The sequence below is a fragment of the Schistocerca nitens genome, chromosome 4, assembly GCF_023898315.1.
Source record: "Schistocerca nitens isolate TAMUIC-IGC-003100 chromosome 4, iqSchNite1.1, whole genome shotgun sequence".
Taxonomy (NCBI): domain Eukaryota; kingdom Metazoa; phylum Arthropoda; class Insecta; order Orthoptera; family Acrididae; genus Schistocerca; species Schistocerca nitens.
Window position 1 is genome coordinate 82,106,148 of NC_064617.1, and position 18,753 is coordinate 82,124,900.

Here is an 18,753-nt window from a genome sequence, read left to right on the forward strand (position 1 = left end):
TCCACATATGAATCATGAACAACAACAGCTTATAGAATGAATTACCTTATAACACATAGCATCAGTGAACAAGAAGGAAAATGCCCATATTATAGCAGGCAGGGCACTAAACGGTGTTCAGGACTTACAAGAGAACAATGTTCTGCCAGAAGGCATTACTGGTATTCACTGAAGCAGAAAATCTATTTAACAAATTACAAATTATAACAACAGGAAATAAAAATTATTTCAATAACAAGGGACAATATGAAACCTTCATACAACTAAAAATCAATTCCCTAATTTCCACATAGTGGTATATAAATATGTTTGAAACTAGCAGTAATAACATTTGTTTCATCTATGACACAAAATAACAGAGTACAAGAAAGCAGAAATATTCAAGTAAAACACACCATCATATGAAAGTGTAAAATTAATATTAGCCTCAAGTAACTTGTCTCATAGTAATACAACACCACAAGCAGTTTGGAAGTGTGTTGTGTGCGTGGTTTTTTTATCAGCGTTGTCAGTGACAGTGTCCGAAAATTAACATTTTTTAGATAATTGCTCTTGTAAACCTTATGCAATTTGTTCACATTTTATAAATAGTATATCACTTAAGCAAACAACACGCCAACAAAGCACTCAACTGACTATTATATGTCAACAACATACACATATATATATATATATATACACACACACACACACACACACACACACACACACACACACACACACACACACACACACACACACACACTCCTGGAAATGGAAAAAAGAACACATTGACACCGGTGTGTCAGACCCACCATACTTGCTCCGGACACTGCGAGAGGGCTGTACAAGCAATGATCACACGCACGGCACAGCGGACACACCAGGAACCGCGGTGTTGGCCGTCGAATGGCGCTAGCTGCGCAGCATTTGTGCACCGCCGCCGTCAGTGTCAGCCAGTTTGCCGTGGCATATGGAGCTCCATCGCAGTCTTTAACACTGGTAGCATGCCGCGACAGCGTGGACGTGAACCGTATGTGCAGTTGACGGACTTTGAGCGAGGGCGTATAGTGGGCATGCGGGAGGCCGGGTGGACGTACCGCCGAATTGCTCAACACGTGGGGCGTGAGGTCTCCACAGTACATCGATGTTGTCGCCAGTGGTCGGCGGAAGGTGCACGTGCCCGTCGACCTGGGACCGGACCGCAGCGACGCACGGATGCACGCCAAGACCGTAGGATCCTACGCAGTGCCGTAGGGGACCGCACCGCCACTTCCCAGCAAATTAGGGACACTGTTGCTCCTGGGGTATCGGCGAGGACCATTCGCAACCGTCTCCATGAAGCTGGGCTACGGTCCCGCACACCGTTAGGCCGTCTTCCGCTCACGCCCCAACATCGTGCAGCCCGCCTCCAGTGGTGTCGCGACAGGCGTGAATGGAGGGACGAATGGAGACGTGTCGTCTTCAGCGATGAGAGTCGCTTCTGCCTTGGTGCCAATGATGGTCGTATGCGTGTTTGGCGCCGTGCAGGTGAGCGCCACAATCAGGACTGCATACGACCGAGGCACACAGGGCCAACACCCGGCATCATGGTGTGGGGAGCGATCTCCTACACTGGCCGTACACCACTGGTGATCGTCGAGGGGACACTGAATAGTGCACGGTACATCCAAACCGTCATCGAACCCATCGTTCTACCATTCCTAGACCGGCAAGGGAACTTGGTGTTCCAACAGGACAATGCACGTCCGCATGTATCCCGTGCCACCCAACGTGCTCTAGAAGGTGTAAGTCAACTACCCTGGCCAGCAAGATCTCCGGATCTGTCCCCCATTGAGCATGTTTGGGACTGGATGAAGCGTCGTCTCACGCGGTCTGCACGTCCAACACGAACGCTGGTCCAACTGAGGCGCCAGGTGGAAATGGCATGGCAAGCCGTTCCACAGGACTACATCCAGCATCTCTACGATCGTCTCCATGGGAGAATAGCAGCCTGCATTGCTGCGAAAGGTGGATATACACTGTACTAGTGCCGACATTGTGCATGCTCTGTTGCCTGTGTCTATGTGCCTGTGGTTCTGTCAGTGTGATCATGTGATGTATCTGACCCCAGGAATGTGTCAATAAAGTTTCCCCTTCCTGGGACAATGAATTCACGGTGTTCTTATTTCAATTTCCAGGAGTATATATATATATATATATATATATATATATATATATATATATATATATATATATATAGAGGGAAACATTCCACGTAGGAAAAAATATATCTAAAAACAAAGATAATGTGACTTACCAAATGAAAGTGCTGGCAGGTCGACAGACACACAAACAAACACAAACATACACACAAAATTCAAGCTTTCGCAACAAACTGTTGCCTCATCAGGAAAGAGGGAAGGAGAGGGAAAGACGAAAGGATGTGGGTTTTAAGGGAGAGGGTAAGGAGTCATTCCAATCCCGGGAGCGGAAAGACTTACCTTAGGGGGAAAAAAGGACGGGTATACACTCGCACACACACACACATATCCATCCACACATATACAGACACAAGCAGACATATTTAAAGACCATATATATATATATATATATATATATATATATATATATATATATATATATGGGAAGAACCCCACATCGTTGAAACCATGCACTTATACATAATGGCAAGCTTCTTGTCACTTGTATGCAATTTGATTGTAAGATACAAAACTGATTGGCAACTAATATAGGGACGAGACATGACTCAGAACTTTGTGTACAACTACCTGTAAACAGTAAGAAAACAGTCATAAGTAGGAAGTAAGATCCTGTTATATTCGTATGACAGAAAGCACTATACATTAGTCCAAATAATGTATACGTAAATGGTAGACATAACCACTGTATAAGTGTAAGAAGGTTCAGATTAACAACAGCACAGCAGAAATTATCAATGTCATATTAAACGCAAACTGCTGGTAGACGTAATTTATCCAAATTTTTATGTCGCATCTATATGTATGTAAAAAGTCTAGATTGTATAAAGGTAATCATACCAGAAAGCAATGCCATGTACCCTCCAATTAAAATGCCATAAATTAAATACCAGAAGTATTATGTTGTTATTCATTGTCATACATGCATTCCTTATGAAAAGTAGCTTAATGTCTTTGATAATAATAAACTTAATAGTAACAATGTAGCAGTTCAACTGGTTGTGAATTGTTGGCTAATATGACATTTATGATTTCTATATACTGCTTTTAGTCTCTACCTCATTACACTTATACAATTTTTTCAACTACCATTTACATAAATGCTGGGCTACATCCTATAAACATATGTATTAATGTACAGTATTTTCTGTCACATGTAGATATAAGGACATTCTACTTGTAAGACTGGTCCTTACTGCAGTTGTTCGCTAGGTTCTAATTCACATGTCTTTTCGTTATTAATTGCCAGCCAGTTTACGAGTTATTTACAAAATGTTCCTCACAGGACAGTGTCGCTAAGAATGCCAATAGAAAAACCACAACACACTTCTGAACTCATGTGGTATCTTTTTACTATTGAACAAGTTACTTGGGGATCACGTTAACTTTACATTTTCATATGATTCTGTACTGGAATTTTTTTTTTTTTTTTTTTTTTTGCCACTGTGTGGCAACTACAAAATAGATTTTTTTAATTGTACGAAGATTTCATATTGTCTCTTGTTATTGCAATAATTTTTGTTTCTTTTGCTACAATTTGTAAATTGTTCAGTAGCTTTTCTGCTTCAATGAATATCCTACCAGTAGTACCATCAGGCACAAGTTGCCTTCTTGTAAGCCTTGATGCATAACATCGTTTACTGACCTGCCTGCAGTGATATGGGCATTTTCCATGTTGTTCATTGGTGCTACATATCATGTGTAACTCATTCTATAAACTGTGTTGTTCACACTTTTCATGTGACGCCTATGTAATGTAATACCTGCACAGTGGATGTAACCTCCTCATATAATTGAGACACAATTATGTATTGTTTTCTAATGCTATGTCACTACAGTAAAGTAGTGTGTTAATTGTGACCTCACTCTGCCATATGGAAATGATCTGGTACTACACTATGTGATTAAAAGTATCCGGACACCCCCAAAAACATACTTTTTCATATTAGGTGCATTGAGCTGCCACCTACTGCCAGGCACTCCGTATCATCAACCTCAGTAGTCATTAGACATCATGAGAGCAGAATTGGCTGCTCCATGGAACTCACTGACTTCAAACGTGGTCAGGTGATTGGGTGTCACTTGTGTCGTACGTCTGTATGCGAGACAGAATCATATGTGAAACAAATGTTATTACTGTTAGTTTCAAATATTTTACATTTTATTATATTGAAGAGGGGTGTAATATGTAATAAGCCAATATCTATCCCCAGGCCATAACACAGGAATTACAAACTGCATCAGGATCCACTGCAAGTAGTATGACAGTTAGACAGGAGGTGAATAAACTTGGATTTCATGATCGAGAGGCTGCTCATAAACCACACATCACGTTGGTAAATGTCAAACGACGCCCCACTTGGTGTAAGGAGTGTAAACACTGGGCAACTGAACAGTGGAAAAACATTATGTATAGTGACGAATCACAGTACACAATGTGGTGATCAGACGACACGGTGTGGGTATGGCGAATGCCTGGTGAACGTCATCTGCCAGAGTGTGTAGTGCCAACAGTAAAATTCAGAGGTGGTGGTGGTGGTGGTGTTTTTCATGGAGGGGATTTGCACACCTTGTTGTTTTGCATGGCACTATCACACCACAGGCCTACATTGATGTTTTGAGCACCTTCTTGCTTCCCACTGTTGAAGAGCAATTCGGGGATGGCGATTGCATCTTTCAACACAACTGAGCACCTGTTCATAATGCATGGCCTGTGGCGGAGTGGTTACACGACAATAACATCGCTGTAATGGGCTGACCTGCACAGAGTCCTGACCGGAATCCTATATATAGAACACCTTTGGGATGTTTTGGAACGCCAACTTTGTGCCAGGCCTCACCGACCGACATCGATACCTCTCCACAGTGCAGCACTTTGCGAAGAATGGGCTGCCATTACCCAAGAAACCTTCCAGCACCTGATTCAATGTATGCCTGCGAGAGTGGAAGCTGTCATCAAGGCTAAGGGTGGGCCAACACCATACTGAATTCCAGCATTACCGATGGAGGGCGCCACGAACTTTTAAGTCATTTTCAACCAGGTGTCCAGATACTTTTGATCATATAGTGTGTGTTACTACACAGTGAATATGGCAATATCTCTGCTTTGGGTAAGAATTTAGAAATCTGTACTTTTCTTTCGATATAACGACGCTCTGCGTCATAATACTTGTGCACAATGTAAATATATTTTTTGGTGATATGTTTATTCTGGTTAGGATTTTCAACTCTGCAGAAAACATCATTCAGATGGCATAGACTGAAGTGATAATATTTCATCACTAAAAGAATGCCCTTTTGTGGACATCCCTGATATTGTAGGTGCAGTATGTTTTAGATCAATTTCTGTACAGTCTTTTCATGTAACAAAATCGATCATATTTACCCTACGATAAGGGGCCCCTTAATATAGATGAACTCAGGGTTTTGAAGATACTTTTATATTTTTTTCTTATTTTTACCAAATACTGCCTTATCAAAATTACAAGTTGTGTTATTGACAAAAAATATCTTCAAATCTAACAAAAAAGCCAATATTATCAGTTTTACATTTCTGAAAATTACTGGTTGCTTAAATTGCAGCATTAAAAAAGCAAATAAAAACTAATAAGTTACAAGGATATTTACTTTCAAAACATGACCCCCCTCCCCCCCCCCCCCACCCCTACCATCTAATGCTACCAGTCTGCGCGATCACATCATAATTATTGCCATTATCTTTCATTTCAAGTTTAGCCATTTTCATCACCCTCACACACATAAGACCATATTTATTTTAAATGAAATGCCACCTTTATTTTGATTACTTCTTGGTTAATGGGGAAGCCTGCATTGAGTTTCTCCTGCACATACAGCACAAATAACTGCTTCAGGGCACGAAATCTTACCTTCTGAGGTCCCAGAAAAATTTTTGTGAAGAACTAGAACAATGGAAAATCCAGGATGGAATAGTGACATCATCATGTGTGTGTGTGTGTGTGTGTGTGTGTGTGTGAGAGAGAGAGAGAGAGAGAGAGAGAGAGAGAGAGAGAGAGAGAGGAGGAGGAGGAGGAGGAGGAGGAGAAGAAGAAGAAGGCGGCTTTTTGGCCGAAAGCTTGCTTACTTGATTAGCAGTCTTTTTGTTATGCCTGTCTGCAACTCAACATATCATGTAGAACTATTATCCTTTTAAACACATTCTTCATCTTGTACTTACTTCATACAAGCATTCACTTCATTGTCAGTGAATTTTGATACTGCCATGAACTTGTTTATAGGCTTTGCTTCATTAATGACTATTAACTCAAATGTTAGCATTGAATGATCTATGTAAATCATTTGTGAACTCTTAGACCCAGTTACCTCAATAAAGGCTATGATTTGCATATATTGTTGATCGCCAAAATTTACTGTCGTTACAACTCTGCGAATGAAAGCTAATTAAACACTGCAGTTACTTTTAAGACTGTTACTGCCATATATATGCTAAGATAAGAATGACTATTAATTGAATATCTGTGTTACATAATGTATTTTTTAAATGATGAATTTGATAAATATCATTACACACCAGTAAATAGTAATTGTAAAAATTAAAACAGTCCCTACACTACAGTTACTCTATAGTTACAGAATGAAATTACACACTTTCAGAGACTTAGCTGGACTCATACAGATATAATTTTATGAATATAGACTGAAGCGGTGAGCGAAAATTTGTACCAAGTCCGGGAACCGAACCTGGATCTCCTGCTTACCAGGCAGGTGCATTAGCCACTAAGCCACCTTGGCACAGTGGTCCACACAACTGCACGGATTACCCTGGCACACCTCCCTCCTTGATCCAAATTCTCACTGCCACCACAGTCTACTTTAAATTCCCCCTTACACACGCAGAATTGCTGAGGCGCTCCATGTTGTGGAATAACACCTCAGCATTGAACCTTCATGGCTAACACACCTGCCTAATAAGCACAAAACCCCAGTTTGATTCCCAGCCTTGGTAAAAATTTTCACTCACTGCTTCAGTCTATAGACATACTCTATAAATATTTGAAATATACTGATGAACATAAAAGTCACACCAAGGAAATTTAAATATGAATTCAATCTACATTGAAACATGAAACAAAGAAATACCTTGTGGCAAGCCATGAAGAATGTTTAACGTGAGACTGCGATGCTCTTCATTCTGTGGCATAACCACTATTGCATACAATGTTCCACGGCTTGCTATATTTGCTAGTACCCTACTTAGGGGCACTTCCTCATTTGGGAATAATAAATCAACAGTAAGACCAACTCCTTTCAACCAGTGTTCAATATATTCGGCATATTCCCTGAAACCAGACAAAGCATTGCAAATGTACTTACACTGCAGGCAAAAACCAAAATAGAAACAAACTTGGCTGACTATACTGTTTCACTACTGGATTGACAGGCAGCATTTTCTTTACCCATATTTGTGAAACTACTGTATATTTCTAAAATGAATGTAAAAAATGAGAGGGCTGGTAGAGTGGGTCATAACAAGCAACTTTCGCATAACAACCCATACCCACAACTCTTAACATTCAGCACCAGGCGTCATTTAACAGTGTTACGCACTCCCAGGAAGGTAGCATATAATGCGTCATCCGAGTTGACATGGTAGCAGGTCAACGTTTTAATTTTCTCAGAGACACTGAGGCAAAAGAAGATGGGGCTCATGTTTTGTGACCTTTATTTGAAAACAGTAATAAAAACTGCTCGAAATTACATCATTCTGCTTGAATGCATTCCAGAAAACAACATCCAAGTGATTATCACACCCTTTCAAACACACCTGGCAAAGTGGGGATTACATCAGAAGCTGGCATAATTCACACTATTAACTCTTCATCTGTCTTGACAGGTATTTCATAAACAACAGATTTCAGGTGTACCAAAACAAAACAAAAAAATCAAGGGGCATCAAGCATCGACGGAACATGCAAGCCATGCCAACGGTCCACTGCACCCTATCCAATACCATCCAAATGATTTCGCACCCCATGAGAGAAGTCAGCAGATGCACCATCATGCCAATACCATATATGCTGCCACAGGTGAGTGGAGCATGTTCCAACAACTCAGGCAGTGTTTCCCTGACAAATTTTAAGTATCTGCATTCAGTCGTTGGGGGAGCATCCATGGACCAATCATGTTACTGCCTATCAAACCAGCCCAAATGATGATGGTGAAGTGCTCTTGGTGACCACAAACAAAGGCAGCTAGCGGATTTTTCCTTGTGCACAAATGTTGATTGTGGTTGTTGAAGATACCTTCCCTTGTGAAGGATGGATGCCTCACCTGTAAAAAGTACAAAGTGTGTGAATTCAGGTGGAATGGCACACTTCCACAAAAACCACAGGCAGATGTCAATGCGGCACGGAAACTTTTCTGGGTTAAGGGCTTGAGCTTCCTGAAGGAAGTAAGGATGCAAATAATTTTCATTCCACACATGACAGACCGTGGATTTGGAGAAGCAGGAATTTTTCCTTATTGCCCCGATGACAGATTCCAGAAGACACAGATACATATGATACTGAGTAACAAGACGTTTCTTGGACAACAGCCTTCAAAATGCCACTGAAATAGGTTCACTTTAATCTAACAAAAGGAAAGTCACGGCAAGCAAAGCACTTCATGTTAACTCCACAAATAGGTACTGTTATAAGAGACTGCAATGAAAATGATACTTACAGTGCTGAAAGCAAGGAGTCCCTATCATGTGATTCTGATTCTACCTCCAGAACACCTAACAGTGATACAGAACATCAAGAGTCAAATTAAAATGAAGGCAAGGCAAATATATACTTGATGGAATATATGATTTTATTATTTAGTAAATATGTTTCATGCTGATAATGTCATAGACTTACTGAAACTGATATTTGCTTGTAAATTTTCCTAAATGCAAGTGTTTTTGAAGCAGTAATTTTGAATTTAATTAACTTACAAAAACTTGTTTCGGATAGAAAATGTAATACGTTGTTGTGAATATACCAATATATTTTTTTAAGCTTCAAAATAGTGATCGGATTCCAATTTGGTTTGTACATACTAAATAAATAAAAATTCACGTCACCTTGTGAGGTGAAACCAGTCAACAATTAAAATAATAAGCGCAATTATGAATAAAAAATTAACACATGAATGTACCATCATCAAGGTTGTACAGTTAACACTTCAAATTTGTATTGCAATATCACTACAGTAAATGAATGATATTAAAAACCCGATTCACTCCAGCTTACAATACCATCAACTCTGAAAGCACTAAGGAGGAAGGGAAAATTCATAAATGAGTCGTTTTAACATCCATTTAATGCAGTTGGGACTGGGACTCGAAAAATTGACATAATACGTGGGTAAATGGTAATGATAGGAGTAACTTCAAGGTTCCACCGTTTGGGTTGAAATGGCAGTGATAAGGTGACATCCTAGTAAATGTATATCTGTATGTTTTTTCTAGCTCGTTGATTTCGTGTCTGGGGAACTGTGGTCAATTCAGTTCTGTAAGTTCTACCTTTTCAATGTTACAACATAACTTCAATGTACCAGCACTGAAGCCAAACAATCATTTTCTCCAGAATGAATTTTCACTCTGCAGTGGAATGATTAAAACTGTATGCCAGACCAGGATTCAAACCTGGCACCTCTGCTTTCTGTGGGCAAGTGCTCTACTGACTGAGCTACCCAAACACAACCCATGACCCATCCCCACAGCTTTACTTCCACCAGTACCTCGTTTTGTACCTTCAAAACTTTACAAGTTCTCCTGCATAACTTGCACTCCTGGAAGAAAGGATACCACAGAGACATGGCTTAGTGACAGCCTGTGGGATTGTTTCCAGAATGCATATTCCCTCTGCAGCAGTGTGTGTGCTGATTTGAAATTCTGAGTGCTGGTCTGACACATGGTTTTAATTCACCAAGAAGAATTGTCGACAATGTACGCATGCAAAGCATGAAACATTTCTCTTGTCTGGCCTTTTACAGCAAAACCCTGACCAGGAGCACAACTGATGTCCTATAAGTCACTTAGTGTCTCATGCAAGACCAAAGGGACAGAGTATACCTCTTTGAGATTACCTGGAGTATGAAAGCTAATGTAAACTGAGCTTATAACATATATATTAACCAACTGAAATGTCATTTAACAGCGACTGGATTGCGTTGACACTGGTATCAAAAGTAGTTTGAACAGTTTCTGTGCTGAAAGCGAATTATTTACAATTGTATTTATAAAGTCAAAATTCATCCCACTTCATCTTTTGCTATGTAGGGCGGTTGTTATGTTTCACATACTTGTCCAAATAGTGCAGTACTGACAATGTATTCTTGTGCTTTGTCACTGTTTATTTTGATCTAATTCCCAGATACAGTTTTTGTAATTGTAAACATGCCGAAGCGCACAACTGCTGCCAACGAGGGAGCATGGGAGTTCAAAGCACAAGGTCTTTATGGCCTGATGAAGCTATAATATTCTATAAATACTGCAACAGCATGATATCATGGGACAGAAAAGATATTGTATTAAACCACATGCAGAGGAGAAGCACAAATGAAATAGATCAAAGAATTCTATTGCGCAAATAAAGCTGATTATATAAGCTGGTTCATTGTTGGCCTTTGCTACCATCCTACAGTGATCTCTATGTGACTTACATGGTGAACTGGGTGATTCTTTGCATTGTGTTTGGTTTCCCATTTGGACTTTGCCTGTTATCTGCTGCTGCTGCTGCTGCTGCTGCACTATTGCTTTGGCCGGGAATAGGACAGGTTTTCATCTTGTGACCTGCCTGGCTCAGCAAATGATGAAGTTATCTGATTCCATGTTTATGATGCCACATTTATTTCATGTAACTGTATCAAGTTTTATGTAGACATAAACGTCAATTGCTGTCTGCAAATATGGTGATGACATGATTGTGAGATAGCACAACCATGATGGTATTTTTGAACTATGAAGTGTTGGGAAGCATGGAAACCACTCAACAGTTAATGTAACAACTTCAGCAGCAGACAGCAACAACACAGCACTTTCAAGAACCATTGCATAAAACTCATCAATTGCATCAAGTCCTGCCACCCCGGTGTTTCTGCTGTTTGATAAAGCAAAAAGACAATGAGCATCTCCCAAAGGTGGATGACACTTCATTCTCAGAGCCTTCAACCAGTATCTGTCATCCTCTCATCAGGCAGAATATGTACACTGCTAACTGATCATTTTGTATCAGAACATGTATGTGGCAGCTGCTGGACTAGAACTCCTCCAACACAGGGAAAGAAACTCAACCTTACACAGCCTGGGTTATGGAATTACCAATATTGAGCCACACCTGTAATTTCAGGTGCATTTGTGGCATATACTGCACTGAAGTTCTTTTCCACATGCTTTACTCAAGTCATATATCTCCCAGTACACTTTCTCAATCACCTACACCTCCCAGTACACTTTCTCAACCACCTACAAAGTTTTAAACTCTCCTACCTAAGTCCACTTCTGTTGACCATTAGAACAGAAAGACAGCACCGTGACCAAACAAGAGTATTTCAACCACAAGCCCTCCAAATGTTGTTGTTTGCCCCCAGTGTCTTTTAAAGCATATACACATAGAACACCCACTATGATGCTATTTCAACCACAAGCCCTCCAAATGTTGTTGTTCGCCCCCAGTGTCTTTTAAAGCATATACACATAGAACACCCACTATGATGCTATTTCAACCACAAGCCCTCCAAATGTTGTTGTTTGCCCCCAGTGTCTTTTAAAGCATATACACATAGAACACCCACTATGATGCTATCTACCAAATTGCTTCGAAGCAGGACAATGTGGAAGTTTACTGCGTACACCTTTGCAAGTCCGCTGCCTGGAACAACAATGCGACAGCTCAAACAATTTTCAACCAGTGGCAAAATTCTCTGGAGCACAAAAAGGCAAATACATTCCTCTAAATGACTGACAGAAAAGTTGTGAACCAGCTGCCTCAAACCTCATTCTGCCTTCCCCGCCAAAAACTTTTGGCATGTGAACATATTCGCACTCTTCCTTCCTTTTAGCCAGTCTCTCTTCATGGTTATGCATTCGTACCTACTGCCACTGCCTACATGTCTCTCTCTCTCACAATGTCTCTTTCTTTCTCCACCTGATTTACAAGATATCCCACAATCACTGTGTCCTCTTTCATTTACACTGTCTTCTTCTGCCTTTCTTCCCCAATGCCACTGTCTGCACCATACCTCAGCAGTACAAAAATTCTGAGGAACCAACTTATTTTTTCCAATGTACACACATGTTTAAAATTTCAGTTCAAAATGCGTTCACCTGTGCGTTAAAGTTCGCTGATCTGGGAGGACACCCCAAGCCTATGTATAGTCTCAATTCGAATTCGCCTCTCTTTTTCATTCCCACTCTCTTTCACAGCCACTTTATCCCTCTCACCATATCTCTCTCTCTCTCTCTCTCTCTCTCTCTCTCTCTCTCTCTCTCCCCCCCCCCCCCCCCACACACACACACACTGGCACTATTTCTTCTCTCTTCCACAATCACTCTCTCTCAGCTAATCTCTATCAGCACAAAAAAAGCACGAATATGTTTGCATGCCAAAATTTTTGGTGAAGAAGGTGGACTGAGACAGCAGGTTCCCCACTTTTCTGACAGTCTTTTAAAGAGGAGCGTATTTGCCTTTTATGTGCCCTACTACAATGGAGTGTGCTGCTTATATAAAACGAGTGCTATAGTTCAGTAAAGTTTTGACAGTTTATTTACATACTTTAATACATTTATATACTTTGACAAATAAGAACAGAAAATAAGTATGCATTAGACAAGGTTAACACAAAATCATTTGTGTTTACATTTCTTCTGGATACTTTGCTAATCAATCGCAATTCATCGAAAATGCCAGCCTTATGATTTGTATCTTAAGAAAGTAAAAATGTTATTAGAAATATTTTATTAAATTGGCAGACTTTCCAGTTTTGCACAGATTTTGGCAATCATCTTAAGTTCTTTTTAGGCACATTATGACCCTTTTTAGGCCATTTTTTTTACCGCTGCAGTACTCCTTTGGGCATATTTGTATAGGAGTTAATTGCCCATTATACAGAGAAAGTGCATCGCCAAGTTCTACTGGTAAATAAATGCTGATGAAAAACTTAGTTGGCCAACCTCAGGACCCTTGTGATGATCCTAGTATCCTTGCCATGCATTCACTATTTTAGTTAAAACTACATTTAGGCCTCAGATCAGATATGTAACTTCAAAGCTTTGGATCTCAGTAACAGATAATAATACTAAATGAAGTTATCCAAGAACATCAATTTAAGAACATATGGAAAAATTTTTGACAATCTGTCATGAACAGAAATTACAGAAGTGGCCAGCCTCACAGCTGGTACTTTTAATAATAGGGTTTTATAATATGGTTTTATAATGAACTGCTCAAGAACAAATGGTGCAAAAGAACTGATGGATTTGTTCAATTTGCCTGGGTAGGAGGAAGTGTGTAGTGTCCAAATTTTGACCCTGTACTGCAGGTTAGCTACTCGGATAGGTGTAAAAATGGTCACTAGGCCAATGGCTATCCAAATCATTTGACCTCTTTATCTCTGTGATCAATAAAACACAAGATACAATTCCCTGAAAAAACATATTTTTGCACACAGCGTTCTGCAACATACTGATACCGTGCATGCGCCAGTTACAAACCAGTTACAAGGACACTTTATCTCCAAACTAATACTGTCATATTAGACGATTTTGCAATTGCGAATAATGACTACCATCAGCTGTAGAATGGAATGACGACAGTGAAAATCTGTGCTGGACCGAGACTTGAACTCTGATTTCCCGCTTACCACGAGCAGTGACCTTACCATTTGGCTATCCGTGTACAACTCACGGCCAGATCAAAACTTCCATAAGTCGTCAACCATACATCGGGTGCCATTCACAGGAATAGTTACTTTTCTTTTTGGTACAGCTGCATTAGAATCCCTTATAAATCAGTCAAGATATGGCCATCATGACATTCTGCGCTTTGGGCACTGAACAGTATTGTATTGTATTGTATTTTTTATTGGTCCTGTTGTCTACATAGTGGCTTATGCATAAGACATTGGACAAGTCAAGTTATAAATATACAGGCTGAAAGTCATTTCAAGGCATACATATTTAAGGTTACAATAATACACTTTACACGTAAGTATTTATATAACACATTTCATAAATTTAAATATTCTTCAATGAGGTAAAAGCAGTGATGCTGTAAATATGACTTTAGAGATTTTCCAAATGTATTGACCTCAGTGATAGCTTTTATGTTTTCAGGAAGTTTGTTATAAAGCTTAACTCCCATGTGAAAAGTACCTTTTTGGCACAGTGCTGTGCTGATTTGAGTCATATGTAAGTTTCTGTTTTGTCTGGTAAAGTGATCATATATATCGCAGTTTTTTTGCAGTCTCCAGTCCTTGCCTATTACATTTAATTTAAAGAAGAAAAGGGTTTCCATAATGTATACACATGGTAATGGAGGAATACCAGATTTCTTAAACAGTGGTTTACAAGAGTCTCTAGGCTTGCACCCAAACAAGATTCTAATGGCCCTTTTTTGTAGTTTAAAAGTGCTATTAGCTGTTTTAGAGTTTCCCCAGAAGGTGACCCCCCCATATCTAAGACGAGACTGAAAGTACGCACGATATGCATTCAATACTGTTTTCTCACTACAGCATGAAATTAATGAACAAAGAAGGTAACACGTTTTGCTCAGTTCTGCATTGAGATATTCAATATGCTTATTCCAACTGATGTTACTCTGCAGCCAAAGTCCTAAGAATTTGGTTTCAGTATTGTTACCAACTGATTCGTCATTGATAGAGACTGATGGGATAAACATGTCCTTGTTAAGAACATTGTGGAATTTTAGAGCAATGGTTTTCTTACTGTTAACCCATACTATCACAATCTTAGTGGTGGCAGTTATTTCTGAAAACATTTTTGGGGGTCATATGTGAACAACAGGTTAGAGTTTCCCATTAAAGTACCTGTTCATGCCATTCAGTAACCTATCCTTTGCAGAGAAATCAGACTCGTGTTTCTCAGTTGAAAAAGGGTCTAGGAACCAAAACAAAATGAGGCTCATATTTTGCTCAAAGCTTTGGGTGAATTTGTGTTGCTGATAAACTGTCCTAAGTTAAGTTTATCCACTGAATGAAATATACAGACATCAAAACTACTTTCAAAAAGACAAGTAAACAAAACTATTCCAGAAATCAACTGGACACTTGACTTACATTACCACATATCACAAACACAACAAAAACTTATCAATATAAGTGCCAACTCCCTGCCAGGTTGAGGAATATTCTACACACCTCATGCACACTTCTAAGCTCATTCAAAGGCATTAATAGAGTTGGTCTTCAGCAAAACTGTCTGAGCCTTAGTCACAAAGGCTCTTGTTTATGTTCTTTTTCAGGTCTTGAGTTGCTTGTATGCAGCATGTAGAGTAGGCTGAAAAACCAGTCTCTTGACACAAGGCTCTAGTATGCATCAACAAACTCCATCCAAGCAACTATACAATGTACATTATGCCAGCAAAACTACGATTTTTTTTATGTCCAAAAAGTTTGAAAAACAAATCAGTTTCATACTACAGTGACTATAAAGTTCCCAAAGTTGAGAGAGAGGGGGGGGGGGAGGGAGAGAGAGGGAGGGGGGAGAGAGAGGGGGGGGGGGGGGGAAATGTTACAAGGCAGCTGACTAGTAGAAACTTCAAGCATTACTTTTCTATCAGTCACAATACTTCTACCTGCAGTATGAATGCTATACTTGTAAGGGTAATGTCACTTTCAGCAATATAGTGCAATTCATATTTAAGTAATTGCAGTAAATATATGCTTTTATACAGTTACGGATGTAGGTAACAATCATTCTGTTGTACCCGCAAGATTAAATGTAATGCCTTGTAAATTGGAATCAACTTAAAACATAAGGAATGTTAACCGTGCATATGTTAGCACAGTATGATTAAAGTGGAGCCATTCTCTGTAATTTTTCACTGGCAGCTGTTTAATGCATTCTGAGCACTGTGCACTGCTATGAGCAGTGTGAAACTTTGTATTGGCATATGAAACTTTTTCTGATCTAGTGACTTCCTAATAATAATATAATAATAATAATAATAATAATAAAACTTTCCTGATAAGACACTGGTTGCTGTCATCAAACTATGTAAAACTAAATCAAGCTTAATTTCTATTAATGCTGACCCCCCCCCCCCCCCCACCTTGACCGAATATTGCCTTGTTTAGTTTTTACTGAAACCACAAAAATAACAAAATGAACCCAAATGGAAAAAACTGAACAAACTATGCCAGAAAAATACTGATTCCTTTATTAGTTTCCAGAATGAGTGTTCATCCTGATGAGGTAAGCAGACACAATGAACCTAAAATCCAAACAAGCAGAAAACCCAGCGTGAGAAATGTAGACTCACCTCTGACTCTTGTTACAGACAATTATTTCACAATCATTTGTCCGGTCCATTGGTGGAATATTACTTGGTGGTCGGACATCTTTAGGTGGAATGTTCCTTGGTTCTGCCATTCCTGGTCTGAAAGGTGCACCACCAAATGGAGGTTGCTCCTTCCTGAATGGACAAAAATCAGGTCGTTTCCTACTAAAACATGACAAGATTATATAATAAAATGAAAAAGTTCAAAAACATAAAATTTCTGGCATACATAATTGTTAAAAAAGTGAACATAATACAACACTGACCCTGTTTGTTTACCCTAAAGAGATGTATCAAAATATCATGAACTACAATTATATACAATTACATATATTCATAGCCACTATTTATGAGGCACTACGTCCTGTACAGCGAACAAAAAGCATATGAAGAAGTAAAAAGTTATATTCCTAACACTTGGAAGAGAAAAAGAAACAATTGAGGGACGTGGGACAAGGGAGGCAAATCAGTAAGGAGGCAGATCACTAAGGATCCAGGGAACCACAAGGTATTACAGAGATGGGTGCCAGAATAATAGACCATCTGTCTTGCTCTGAACATTTCTTTTTTATGTAATCATCTGTTATCAGTCAGTTGAGAGGCAAGATATTAAAAAACAGAAACATTAATGAAACTGTGCTGTAAAAAGTCTGTTATGTGGTAGTTCATCACAGTTTACCACTGTTTCCTTGCATCAAATACAGCTAGAAATGTCAAAAATTTGGGGCTGCTACAAATATGTAAGCTCCAAAAACAAGCTCTGTTCACGGTTTCAAAGTGAGCAATGAAGAGTAGCAGAACTGGCTGCAACAGTATACTCAGTAAACAACTGTAGGTTCAGCTTTCCACTGCTCTAAGCAGTCAGCTTGTTTTATTGGGTCATTTTGTGCATTTCCTTTTGTGTTTAGTGTGCAACAACTGAATATGGTTTATTTCACTTTGTCTCCCAATTCTGATAACAGCTTTGTTTATGTTAGTCACATTGCACATGTACTAGGAATATTGTCAATGCTAATGCTTTCTTCACCTTCAACCTTATATTCGATTACTTTAACATGCTCATTTCGTACACAATCAATAATGTCCATGTGTGATCCTGAAGTAAGTTTTTTGTTCTCAACAACTGCCTGGCAGTTAAAGATCAATAATGCATTATAGAACATCATACGCAGACGAGATGTCACTACTGCTGAAACCTGTGTCACTTTGTTTTCTTCATCTGTTGAATATGGTTGAATGGAACACTTGTGGCCAGACTGGTGCTTTTGTTACGTCAGGTGTACTGAATATGTAACAGTCTTCAGATTTACAGATTTCAAGGACGTTTCAATCTCATCTAAACTTACTGGTGAAGTGAGCCATTCACGGTGATAAGCCTTGAATGCTCATATGACAAACCAGCAGCTGAATTAATGTGTTTTTAAGTGAAGCCAATTTTGTACTGATGATGGGATTACATGCTTCAAACATCTCGGGCTTATAATCTAGCCTATACAAAGAGGTTTCAGCTTATGCTACATATATCATTTGGATGTGATTAATTCTGTCTTTATTTGTTTAGGTTTCAGCTTATGCTACATGAATCATTTGGATGACATAATTCTGTCTTTGTTTTCAAACCCATCTCATTTCCTGGACATTTTACATGGAAGCAAGTGCCACTTCATAACAATTATACACTTGAGCACTGAAATTTACACATACCATGGCTCTGAGTAGAATTTAAGGACAATGTGAAGTATATTCACCATTCGTTGGCAGCAAAAAAGTCTTTGTTGCTGGCTAAATTGGAGGCGAAATTTTGCAACTTGGGATTTAATAACTGGCTCAGAAAGTGGCACACCTTCACTTCACTTTATTAAAAGTATTCATAAAGTATTTGCCACATTCACTGTCTTTTCATAGTCCTGTCCTGTTTCTGTCCATTACCACACCATTTTCAACTGTGTTTGCAAAACTTCTAAGTTTAATTCATTCTTTTATCCACACATTGATTGTTCTGTCAGATACAACACACTCACATGTTAAGCTTGTTTTTGCATCATTCT

The 18,753-nt window shown here is 39.3% G+C and overlaps 1 protein-coding gene across 3 annotated transcripts in view; it reads right to left on the reverse strand.

The window, feature by feature from the left end:
• Positions 1-18,753, reverse strand: part of LOC126251504 (nuclear receptor coactivator 5) — a 138,649-nt gene that overhangs the window by 39,360 nt on the left and 80,536 nt on the right. For all 3 annotated transcript variants that reach the window (XM_049951978.1, XM_049951979.1, XM_049951977.1), the window contains 2 exons: positions 16,688-16,840; positions 7,299-7,498 (listed from right to left, as the gene is read on the reverse strand). In XM_049951978.1, the coding sequence (XP_049807935.1) occupies positions 7,299-7,498; positions 16,688-16,840 (353 nt within the window). The remainder of the gene's footprint in view (positions 1-7,298; positions 7,499-16,687; positions 16,841-18,753) is intronic.